Genomic DNA, 12,899 nt, shown 5'->3' on the forward strand with positions numbered 1-12,899 from the left:
CCAGAACACCGATGAAGGTGTCAGACCCCTTAAACCCTGATCAGTAAAGCTACATGAATTAAATTCTCAGTGGACACAGCCTTTGTACACAAGCTCATCTATGACTCTTGGAGGTGAAGGGGTTTCTTTTTATTAGCTTTTAGCTAAGATTATACTAAAGCCAGCTTAAATCAAAAATTAGGTTTGATTTTACCACAGCATTTTTAGGTAGAAAGACTCCATTTCCTTAGAGAGAATAAAGCATAAAAAAAAAAATACAAAAAAGGCTTGACCATAGACAAAGAAGGCAGCCCTGAAGACTGGTCTATAATTTGTGGTGAGGCTAAGTGTTAATTTGGTCTGAGAGGTGGCTGCATTTGAAGTAATTCATTTGTACATTTACCACATTCTCCATGATAACTCCAACTCTTAAAGTGAACAGAGTCTTAAAACAAGTAGGTAAAGACACACACACACACACACTCACACTCACTATGTCTCTAGGAAATCCGAGTTCAGGCAGGGTCCTTGGATCACTTAGTAAACGTTTGGGGGAAAAGGCCAAGCCTTTTTGGTGGGCAACTAACTTCAGCAGGAAGCACTTCTGTGCCATGGGGGTTAAGGCCCACAGGATAAATCTGGTCTCTGTTACAGCCCTGATGAGTCAGGACTCTAATGAGATTCCAGACACGGCCTAACAGAAATGGAGGTGAGCATCTGTCCAGACTCGATTCCACTGTGAAACAGATAATCAAAGGAGAGCACATTCACTCTTCATAAGTTATAAGATACAAAGATTCTCCATGTCTCCAGGCATTTGTCTCCAATGGATTTTCAAGCGTTAACATGCTTGTTCTTAGCTTAGGATAAGAATTCTTACTTATGAGAGCAAAATCCTCTATTAGCCACACACACACACACCCCACCCTGAAATGAAAACTTTTGAAAGCTGGTACAAGTTGAGGATCCAAGGCACAAACACAATATGCAATTGTGCATGAAACCAGTGAGGATCTTGTTCATTTTAGCATTTCAGAGGGTCCCCAAGTGCAAGCCTTTTTATGAGGGCTCATCAGGAGGAAGTGTCCCCTGCGGAGCTGGCATGCTCTGCTACAGCCAGAGCCTTACCTGCTGGGAAGTTCAAGCATCAAAATTTGCACCTGATAAACAGTACTGTGTTCACCCTTTTCTCCATTTTCATTGATCTTGATTTTCTCCCCTTTCTGTTCCTATTTTATTACCATTATCTTATATGCTTTTTCTAATGGTATGCTGCTTCAAATTCTTTTAGGAAAGAGGCCAGGTATAGATACATTTCAAATACAGACCAAAAACCAAACAAAAAAACTACAGGAAAATATTGCAATTACTTTAGGATATAAAGGAAAGTATCTTTCTTTGTTCTTACAGCACACCTTAATAAGAAGTGGTACATTAGAATTACCTTAAGATAATATATACCTAGATTTGACAAGAGCAGCCCCGTGCTCATTAAGAAGTCCCCAATTCCTTGAATTTTCAAGCACAGACCTATTCCCTGAATATAATTTTGGTTATCTTCATTAGTTTCCAATAGAGCCCTTGGCTGAGACCAGAAGCTGTGTGTGTGGAGCTCTGTGACCCTTGGTGAACCACTGACATCTGACTGCCTTAGTTTCCTCCTTCATAACAGAGGGCAACTACTACTTCCTCTGTAGCACAACACTCACTATGGTTAGGTAAGCGCAGACTTGCTCTTAGGGGTAAAAGTGAAGTATACATGCATGATATTACAATCATACACATTAAAGGCTTATGTGATTCTTTCCCAAGAGTTTAAGGACTGCTTTTCACCCATGGCAAAAACTTCTTTTCAAATTCATAGTTTTTTGGTAACAGCATGGTAGAGGCAGGGAAGTTATATGCACACACAGAGATACAGACACCAAATAACGAAAGAAAGCATTTCTATACATAAAACATTATTTATACCTGTTTTCATTTTTTTACATTAAGATGTAAACATCCCCTTATCCAAAATGGCTGGTGAGAAAAACAAAACAAATCAAGCCTTTAAAGATAGCTGGTGAATTTTCAAGTGTCCTTGCTGAATGAATCCAAATATCAAACATAACAATAATTCAATGATAAGGAGAACCAACTGAACCAAACTGAGCTATAAAATATCAATATATAGCAAAATCACAATTAATCAGAATGCTCCAACTTCCTAAATGACTATTTAAAACTATTCATATTTTAACCATTAGTTTAGAAAAACCTTTCAAAATTGAACCACTTCACTCTCCTGACTCAGTCAGTACAAAATGCCAAACACAAAATAATTTTATTTTGATGACTTAGGATCATGGGTTATCTCTCAAAAGATACATTAATTTCTGTGCCGTTTTGTTAGAGACAGAAAGTTAGAGTGAATTGGAGTTTCTTGTTTTAAATAAATCCCTGATACCATTAGCTTATTATCTTCCTTTTGTCTCATTCTCCTAAAAAGAGAGTGTAGCAGAAAGGTTCTAGGTAAGCAGCTGTAGACATACCTACAATCTGTAATGATCTGGGCAAACAAGGCCAATGCCTTTAACCCACTGGACTATTTCTTCTATTTAGTAAATATGCCCAATAACATAAATTACATGGAATGGGGCCACTGTTTTTCTGAATATCAAATTTTAGTACCTTATGAATTTCTTGTTTGGAATATTTTCTTTAAAAAACAGAAGAAAATAACTCATGAAGATGACTTCCAAAACCAGGGAAGTTGTAGATTTTGCTAATGGAATCAAACTGTGTTTCCTTTCATGTTTATAATGTTATCAAAGAGCAAGTAAGTTCTCTAAGATACTAGGTGCTTAACTCCTCAGAGCCATAAAGGAATGAGCTGCTGGGAGAAAAGTAACCGTCTGCTCTCTTACTACAGTTCAGTGTTTCCCTAGTGCAGGACACTACCCTGGGCACACGAGATGGTTCAGGTGTCACACAACCCTGAACTAAATAATACTGCATCACAGTGAGAATGTCATTCCCTTTACAATTTTCTTCTGTCCTGAGTATTCCACAGAGAGCGCGTCTGGTGGTGCTGGGTAACCTCTGTCTCACTGCAACAAAGAAACAGCGGGCCTCTCCGATTCAGTGGCTTGGCAGGCATTAGCATCTAGCTAGAATCCAGTTAACATTTTTTTGTTTTAACTTTGTCTTGTAGTTATCTTTTACTTATGGGAAACTGATCCTGGTTTCCCACTTGGAGTAGCTATTGGTTTCCTTTTAAATTATTTTAAAATTAAAAAAAATTTTAAGTAAATAATAGTATGTAATACTCAAATGATTTATGTTTGGAAAACAATGGCTTTAGTCTAACAAATCATATTTTTAAAAAGTGATTTCAAAAGATACTACCAACGTAATCTAAAAAGGAAACCCAGGTCACTGTACTTTCAGTACTTATGATGTTCTAGAGATGAGTTTGCTGCACCAGAGTTAAAACTCAAGCAAAAATATAAAAGAAAAAAGAACCAATTCCAGACCATTCTGGACTTCATAAACTCATGGTACCATAAATGTGCAAATAATCTTATATTTAGCAAGTCATTTGTTTGAAACAAATTTTCAATTTACTGCGGATCTTTTTATTTGGCCTATACTAATGCCTCACAAAGGCAAACCCCGATGGGAGAGTTCCTGCTTGGTCCTCCGAAGATAAAGATATATTTGATTGAACTCTTCAGCAGGGATTCAGGTCTGCTGGCCAGGGTGCCAATGGCGCTGACGGCTCTTCCACCGGAAGGGCTCTGCAGAGAGGTCTCCTCCTCCTCGACTATAATCTCAGGGCCAACTTCCTTCTGAGAGGAGTTTGCATTCGAGGGTACCGCATGCTCACAGGCCTGCCACGTTGACTTAAACAAAAAGGACAGTTGGAGAGAAAGAAAGCAGAGCTTCTCGTTTGTGGTGAACAGCTTCCTCATCACAGTGGCAGTTAAGACATGCTCCCTCCTTTTTCCCCGAAGCCCAGGCAATACGTTTGAAGGATGGTGTCAGACATCATAGTCCGGAGCCTTACCCTGGGCTTGCCTTAGCCAGATCTGTAGTGTCACAAACGCTCCCACAGTCACGTGAAAGAAAAGCTGCCAGAGATTGCGAAGTTCATAGAGATACATGTTGCATAGACAGATTAAGCCAAAAGTCAAAAAAGATTTGACATTCCGCCAGCCAGTGTAGTAGACAAGTAAATAGCACTGTTCAAAATAGAAAATAAAAGATGATTAGGGTTATAGGAAAGAAAATAGATGCTTTTACTATAAAACTGTAACAGGACACAGAGTAAAATATGAGTGCAATTTCATCTACAGATAAAATAATGTAACATCAATGCATTCAGCTATGAAAGGGAAATACATTTTTTCCCTTTTATGTTTTTCATTTTTCAAAAGAAAAATGGAGGAATAATTGAATGACTGCCTTGCAAACAGGCTGGGCAAATTTCTCAAGGTGACAGGCAACTAAGAAGCATTCTCAGGATTTTAGGGGATCCATCTTTTGTATTCATCCCAGAAAAATACAAAAAGCTCAAATAAACCATTTAGCGAAATGGACTCTTATATAACCTGAATATGAATACTACTGAAATCAGCAATATTTACTGATCCCCCCTTCAGTGCAAGGAATTAAGCTAGGAGGATATGAGTGAACATTTGAGGGAGAAGTCATTCAAGGGATGTTTACTGAGGGCCTACTTTAAGTCAGGCATTGTTCTTTGGCTTTAAGTAAACAAACAAACCCCTTGCTCACATGAAGTTTACATTCTAGAGGAGAGAAAAAGATTATAAACATTATATACATAATAACAAACAGTTATGTCTTGAAAAAGATAAAATTTAAAAATGGGACAGCCCTGGCCAGTTTTCTCAGCGGTTAGGCAGCGGTTCTCAACCTGTGGGTCCTGACCCCTTTGGGGGTCGAACGACCCTTTCACAGGGGTCACCTAAGACCATCGGAAAACACATATATAATTACATATTGTTTTTGTGATTAATCACTATGCTTTAATTATGTTCAATTTGTAACAATGAAATTGGGGGTCACCACAACATGGGGAACTAGGAAGGTTGAGAACCACTGGGTTAGAGCATTGTCCCAAGGACCAAAGGGTCTCGGGTTTGATTCCCTGTCAAGGGCATGTACCTCGGTCGCAGGCTCAATCCCCTGCCCTGGTCAGAACGCACACGGTAGGCAACCAATCGATGTGTCTCTTTCACATAGATATTTCTCCCTCCCTCCCTCCCTCCCCCTTTCTTTTCCCCTTCCTCTTTCCCTCCACTCTAAAAAATGATTGGAAAAAAATGTCCTCTGGTAAGGATGAAAAAAAAAATGGGGACAAAAGGCAGTGAGTACCATTTTAGAAGATACCTATAATAAAGAAAGTAGTCCCCCATCCTACCCCAAATCCTGGCATTCACCTTCTCCTGCTTTATTTTTTCCTCCCATATTAATAACATACTTAAAAAATATGATTATTTTGCTTGTCATCTATATTCTTCCAATAGAATCTAAGCTTCACGAAAGGAGAGATTTTTGACTGTCTTGTTACTCATTTATTGCCAGTGCATAGAATGACACATAAGTGCTCATTAAATTTTATTGAATGAACTGATTTCTAGATGCTATCTAAAATTCACAATCTGGTAAATATAGGAATTATATGTGATCACAAAGTCTTAAGAAAGAAGCAGAGGTCTCCTTATGAAATTATATCCAACCTTCACTATAGGAAGGATATTAGGGTATTTGTGACAATGCAGAAAGAATGTGGAAATGTTCTGTTCAATGTGCTTAATTTTTATAAAAATAGGGCTCTGCTTACGTAAAAAGAAGACTGCCATCCAAGAAAAATGCACTGGAAGCATTTACTCTACCTAAGTGGTTTGTATTGTGTTATAATAATTAGAGGAAAACCTTTTTCTTTTGAAATAATTTTAGACTTAGAGAAAAGTTGCAAAAATAGTACAGTTCCTGTATACCTTTCACCCTGCTCCCCTAATGTTATCCTCTCACATAACCATAGTATAATCAACAAACCAGGATATGAACACTGATACAGTACTATTAACTAATCTACAGGCTTTATTCAAAGTTTGCTAGTTGTCCCACTAAGGCCCTTTTTCTGGTCCAGGATTCCATATTGCATGTAGCTGTCATGCTTCCTCAAATCAGTAATAGCTCTTTTTTTTTTTTTTTTTTAAATATATTTTATTGAGTTTTTACAGAGAGGAAAGGAGAGAGATAGAGAGTTAGAAACATCGATGAGAGAGAAACATCGACCAGCTGCCTCCTGCACACCCCCCACTGGGGATGTGCCCGCAACCAAGGTACATGCCCCTGACCGGAATCGAACCTGGGATCTTTCAGTCCACAGGCCGACGCTCTATCCACTGAGCCAAACCGGTTTCGGCAGTAATAGCTCTTAAGTGTTTGCTTTTCACGACCTTGACATTCTTGAATAGTACTGATCATTTGTTTTACAGAATGTCCCTTAATTTTGGTTTGTCTGATATTTTCTTAAGATTGAAGTGAGCCCTAGCTGGTTTGGCTCATTGATGCTTCTCTCTCTAACTCTCCCCCCTCCCTTACACACTCTCTAAAAATTAAAGGAGCCCGGCCCGCATGGCTCAGTGGTTGAGCGTCGACCTATGAACCAGGAGGTCACGGTTCGATTCCTGATCAGGGCACATGCCTAGGTTGTGGACTCCATCCCCAGAAGGGGGTGTGCAGGCAGCAGCCAATCAGTGACTCTCTCTCATCACTGATGTTTCTATCTCTCTCTCCCTCTCCCTACCTCTCTGAAATCAATAAATATTTAAAAAAAAATCAATGGAAAAATGCCCTCAGGTGAGGATGAACAAACAGACAAAAAAAGATTGAGTGATATGCAATTTTGGCAAAAATACCACCATGGTGGTATGCAATGTAGTATAATTGGTGATGTTAACTGATGTTTCGGTAGGTTGGTGTCTGACAGGTTTTTCCCCTGTGAAGTTACCATTTTTCTCTTTGTAATTAGAATCTTATGGGAGGGGAAATAAAGACATTTTCAGGTGAAAGAAGACTAAGAGAATTTGTTGTCTACAAATGTGCCCTAAAAGAATGGCTAAAGGAAGTTCTCTAAACAGAAAGGAAATAATAAAGGAAGAAGCCTTAGAACATTGGGAAAGGAAAAGGAAACCACAGTAAGCAGAAACAGGTAAATATAGCAGATTCTTCTCCTCTTGAGTTTTCTAAATTATGTTTGATGGTTGAAGTGAAAATTATAACACTGTCTGGAGCGGTTCTAAATATATGTAGAAGAAATATTTAAGGCAGTTATATTATAAATAAAAGAGGGCAAAGTTAAGACATAAAAGGAGGCTCAATTTCTATACTTCACTTGAACAGGTAAAATGACAGCACCAGAAAATTATAACTATGTATAATGTAATACCTGAGCAACCATTTTAAAAGCTGTACAAAGAGGTACATTCAAAAACACTATAGGTAAATCAAGATGGATTTCTAAAAAAATGTTCAAGTAACCCACAGAAAGATGGGAAAAATAAAATATAAAAATTAAAAACAGAAAAAAAATAAGATGGCAGATTTAAGTCCTAACATAACAGTTAAAATGATGAAAAGATAAGCTACAACTGGGGAAAGATGTTTGCAAACTGCATATCTGGCAACTGACTAATGTCTAGAATGCGTAAAGAATTCTCAAACTTGACAGTAACAAACAATCCAGGTTAAAAAAAAAAGGCAAATAAAAGGAATAGACATTTCACCCAAGAGAATATACAGATGACAAAATAAGCCTATGAAGTGATATTCAACATCATTAGCCATTAGATTAAGTGCAAATTAAAACCACAATGAGGTATAATGCCATACCTATCAGAATGGCTAAAATAAAAAAAATACTGAAAACACCAAATGCTGGAGAGGACGTGGAGAAACTGGATCACTCACACATGTGGGTGGGAATATAAAATGGCATGCCACCCTGAAAAACAGTTTGTCTCTTAATAGAACTAGGCATGCAACTACCATATGACGTAGCAACTGTACTCCTAGGCATTTATCTCTGAGAAATAAAGACTTAGGTGCACACAAAGGCCTGTATATGAATGTTTAAAGTGGCTTTATTTATAATAGCCCCAAATTGGAAAGAACTCAGATGTCCTTCAATGGATGAGTTACTGTGACACATACATACCATGAAAATCTATTTAGTAATAAATAGGAACAAACCATTAATATATGCAATAACCTAGATAGATCTCCAGAGAACTATGCTGAGTAAAAAATAGCCAATCACCAAAGGTTACATACTGTATGGTTCCATTTACATAAGATACTTAAAATGAGAAGACTGGAATGGAGAACACATTAGAGCAGTGGTTCTCAACCTTCTGGCCCTTTAAATACAGTTCCTCATGTTGTGACCCAACCATAAAATTATTTTCGTTGCTACTTCATAACTGTAATGTTGCTACTGTTATGAATTGTAATGTAAATATCTGATATGCAGGATGGTCTTAGACGACCCCTGTGAAAGGGTTGTTCGACCGCCAAAGGGGTCGCAACCCACAGGTTGAGAACCGCTGCATTAGAGGCTGCCAGAGATTAAGGGGCAGAGGGAAGTCAATGTGGCTACAGAAGAAGGGCAAGACGAGGAGTCCTTGTGATAGGAATGTTCATTATCTTAACTGCATCAACATCAACATTCTAGCTGAGATATTGTTATAGTTTTGCAAGATGGAACCATTGAAGAAAACCAGGTAAAGGTTATATAGGATCTCTCTTACAACTCCAAGTGAATCCATAATTATCTCAAAACTAGTGGCCCGGTGCATGAATTTCATGCACCAGGGGTGGAGGGAAGGGTCCCTCAGCCCGGCCTGCACTCTCTCCAATCTGGGACCCCCTTGGGGGATGTCCAACTGCTGGTTTAGGCCTGATCCCTGTGGACATCCCCGGGACCGCTGGCTCCTAACCGCTCACCTGCCTGCCTGCCTGATCACTCCTAACCACTCTGCCGGCCTGCTTGCCCCCAACTGCCCCTCTGCCGGCCTTCTTGCCCCCAGCTGCCCCCCTTGCTGACCTGATCGCCCCAACTGCCCCCCCTGGCCTGCTCGCCCCCAACTGCCCCCCCTGCCAACCTGCTTGTCCCCAACTGCACCCCCACTGCCGGCCTGCTCACCCCCAACTGCCCCCCCCTGCTGGCCTGCTCGCCCAACTGCCCCAACATTCCCCTGCCTTCCCTCTGTAGTCTGACAATCTGTTTGATGCTTTGTTTTTAAAGCATGAATTTGCTTCTCTCAAAGGAAAGAATACCTGAGTGACAGCTCCTCCATGAGGCAGCTCTTAGAAGTGCTTTCAGCTGTTCTGGGAAGTGTACTAGGTGTCCCCACCCACAGACCACGGCACTGGGCTGAGTCACGCAGACTGGGCTGTCACTGACTGACTATGATGAGGGTAACAAGATTGGTGTGGGGCTCTGAGAATGTAATGGTGCAAGGAATGTGAAGGGCTTGGCATAAAGCACAGCTCAATACATTCTGCTATTATTATCAGCATTTAAAATTGTTAAGGCAAAACAGTCAAAGCTGTTATTTCATGAGTGATTATTTTACAAAAATAATCACTCATGAAATTATTTTAAAGTTAATATTCACCTCACATAGTTTTAGAACCATATGAGGTAATGTATGTAAAAGTTATAACATTATAACTTTATAGCATTATAAAATTATACAAATTAGGAATTTTGCTTAGAGACAGCAGGTGCAATGAACACAATATTTAAAATTAGAAAATTCAAAGTCAAGTCCTGACTCCACCACTGACTTAATGGCTCTGTGATCTCTGGATAATACTGAAACTGCCTCAGATTTCTCATTTTCAAAAATGAGATAATATCCCTTGTGCAGCAGGATTGTAGATATTAAAGTTTAGAAAATCTACATAAGAATACATCATAATAAAGCATTATTACATTAAAAAATACAAGTTTTCACATTTCCTGCATGAAACGTCATTCATTATAATTAAATGTCATATTTAATACAAAAACAATTTCTGAAAATAATATAAATTATTAAGAAAAGTTAGGGGATTACAAAAATAAGGTCACTGAAACTAAAAATTTCAACACATCTTTACATAAAAGTCAAATGCATATATCCAAATTTTTCCCTAGAGACTTCTTCTGAGTTTTAGGTAACCTTATATTTGCAGTCCTGAATCTTTCTAATGTTTTTTCTATGCAAACCAGAGAAATCTGTTACTTATAAAAGGTTGATCAAAAGGTCATACATGCTCTAACATGTTTTAGCAAAGACATTCTTTTTTTAATGTTTTTTTTAATTGATTTTTTTTTTGAGAGAGAGAGAGGAAGGGAGAGGGAGAGGGAGAGAGAAATAGAAACATCCATGAGAGAGAAACATCGATTGGCTACCTCCTGCACATCCCCTATTGGGGATCGAGTGCACAACCCAGGCATGTGCCCTACTGGGAATTGAACCAGTGACCTCCTGATGCATGGGTCGGTGCTTAACCACTGATCCACACCGGCTGGGCAACAAAGACATTCTTGAGTTTGGATAATTGGCATGGTTAGTCCATCCCTCCCTACAAACCAGTGCCTCCTCTCTTCTTGGAAATACGAGCACCCATCTCCTTATCACCCAGGTACAAAACCTCCTCCCACCTTGTCCCATATCTATTCTGTCAAGTCCTAGCAGGCTTCCCTCTCCGTGTCCTTCCTCCACACATCCCTAACTGCCATTACCTCTCACTACCTCCTGCCTGAAGTAATGGAATCACCTCCCAACTAATTTCCTTGCTTCCAATCTCTCCGCTCTGACAATCCATCCTATTCACTGCTAAATTAAATATTCTAAAATTCTGCTTTTGCTGTTCCCTATTTAAATACTTTCTCAAAAGTACAAAATCCTCAGCCTAGAGTATAAGCAGAGTCTGGAAGCTGAATAATCAATCACACTAAACCTAGAAGTAATCTTTACCACTACAAGCAAATGACATGGACCTCTGAAGCCCAGCCCAGGAGAGAGTTAACATTAAGTTCACTGGTATCTATGCCCACTCAAAATGGACAAGTAGGTTACAGAGCTAACAGAGGCTCAAATTAAAAGGAAGGCAAAACAAACAAACAGCTCAGACATTATTTTTATTTACTTGAAAGTGCATAAGCAATTATTAGAATTGATTCTGAAAACAATAATAGGAAAGTGTTTCTTAAAAATAGGAGAGAACTTAGTTACCTGGTAAAGACAGGCTGCTGTTCCAAGAAAAAATGCAATGATGTAATTAAAATCCTCACCATCACTCTGCAAAAAAAAAATAAAAAAATACATTTATTTCTGATGGAAGCCCGTTTTCAAAACCCAATCTACCAGGATAGCATATGAAAACATTTATGCACAAATGGCCAAAATTTTCACAAAGTAGCATATAAAAACTCTCAAGAGTCCTAAAAGGGAAACATAAAATCTATCATAAGATCCAAGGAGTGTGAGGTGAGGAAAACCACCAGTGTTCCTCCAGGCGCCTATCAATTTCTTTTTACCTAAGAGAAGATGAAAACCAATGGGAAAAGATTTCCATATAAAAGGCTCTCTCCTCTCTACTAAAGAAACCATATGAAAGTGTACAACACCCCAGTGGCCTATAAAGTTAGTCTTCCTCACTAGGGTCATTACTTAACTCAAATAATACTGACAAATTTTACTATCTAGTAAGCACATCACTGAATTGTCCAATACAGTAATTTGACAGGGTTAAAAAAAGAAAAAAAAAAAAGACATGAAAAGCTACTGCCCACTAGAGTGTGCTAAATCCCAATGAGAAAAATCAGTCATGCATGCTGCAATAGAAAAACAGCCACCCGGAGGAAAACCAGAGACATCATGCATAGAATATTTCTTTTAAAAGAAAACTTACAGAAACATATAACAGCCCAGTGTTTTTCTAATGCTTTTTGATTTCTCTTAAATATCTATATTTACTACTTCTTTCAATGTTTCTATGAAGTAGAAAACAAAGCCTAGGCAGGAGCATAAATTTGCCCCTTATTTTAGAAAGAAATTTAATACACGGAAATTTCCACAAGATATGAGTGTCCCCCATGACCATGTCTCATGAAACCCTATATAATAAAGAGGGAATATGCAAATTGATGGTCACCCCACCACAAAGATGGCGGTGCCCACAGTGGAGGCAGGGGTTTCCATAACACAAGATGGTTGCACCCACAAGGGAGGCCGAGTTCCCATAACGAGCCTTAACGAGCAATCAGCAGGGACCTAAGGCTGCGACCCCCCACGCCCGTGGGGTTTGACAGGGGACCTCAAGGTGTGCCGCCCGCTCGTGCTGGGCCGGGGGACCTCAGGCCGCTCCCCCCACCCCGACGCCAGGCCAGGGGACCTGAGGCTGCAACCCCCACCCAGCGGGGCTTGACAAGGGTGGGCCTGGCCGGGTCTGGGTCTCACGTGATTCTGAGGCACACGTGGGTGGGTGGGGACTTGACTCTGATTCCCGTGGTGCGCCCCAGACTCTGACAGGAGGAGGATTTTCATATACATTTTACTAATTTTCTTTCATCTCTGACACTTCTATTATAAAGGGCAAATAGCAATATTAAAATATTTCCTCTAATCCCCTTTTAATATGCACGAATTTCATGCACCGGGCCACTAGTAATATAAAGAGAAAATTCCTTTCCCACTTGCTATTGGACAACAGAACTTACTGTAAGGCAGAGGGAGAGTGGCTTATCCTAGTGCGAAGATCTTGAAATAGGAACCATCGATCTGTCTGGGATGCTCAGGGACAGTTCTACCCCAGAGGAAGTAAAAGTCAACATGAACCTTTCCACTTTA

General features: G+C 39.5%; 1 protein-coding gene across 3 annotated transcripts in view; it reads right to left on the reverse strand.

The window, feature by feature from the left end:
* Window positions 1-2,286: 2,286 nt before the first annotated feature.
* The window catches only part of SEC22A (SEC22 homolog A, vesicle trafficking protein), a 53,796-nt gene continuing 43,183 nt past the window's right edge, over window positions 2,287-12,899 (reverse strand). For all 3 annotated transcript variants that reach the window (XM_059687646.1, XM_059687647.1, XM_059687645.1), the window contains exons 6-7: window positions 11,283-11,348; window positions 2,287-4,205 (exon numbers count right to left, since the gene is read on the reverse strand). In XM_059687646.1, coding sequence (XP_059543629.1) covers window positions 4,005-4,205; window positions 11,283-11,348 — 267 coding nt within the window. In that variant the 3' untranslated portion in view covers window positions 2,287-4,004. The remainder of the gene's footprint in view (window positions 4,206-11,282; window positions 11,349-12,899) is intronic.

This window comes from Myotis daubentonii, chromosome 3, assembly GCF_963259705.1.
Source record: "Myotis daubentonii chromosome 3, mMyoDau2.1, whole genome shotgun sequence".
Taxonomy (NCBI): domain Eukaryota; kingdom Metazoa; phylum Chordata; class Mammalia; order Chiroptera; family Vespertilionidae; genus Myotis; species Myotis daubentonii.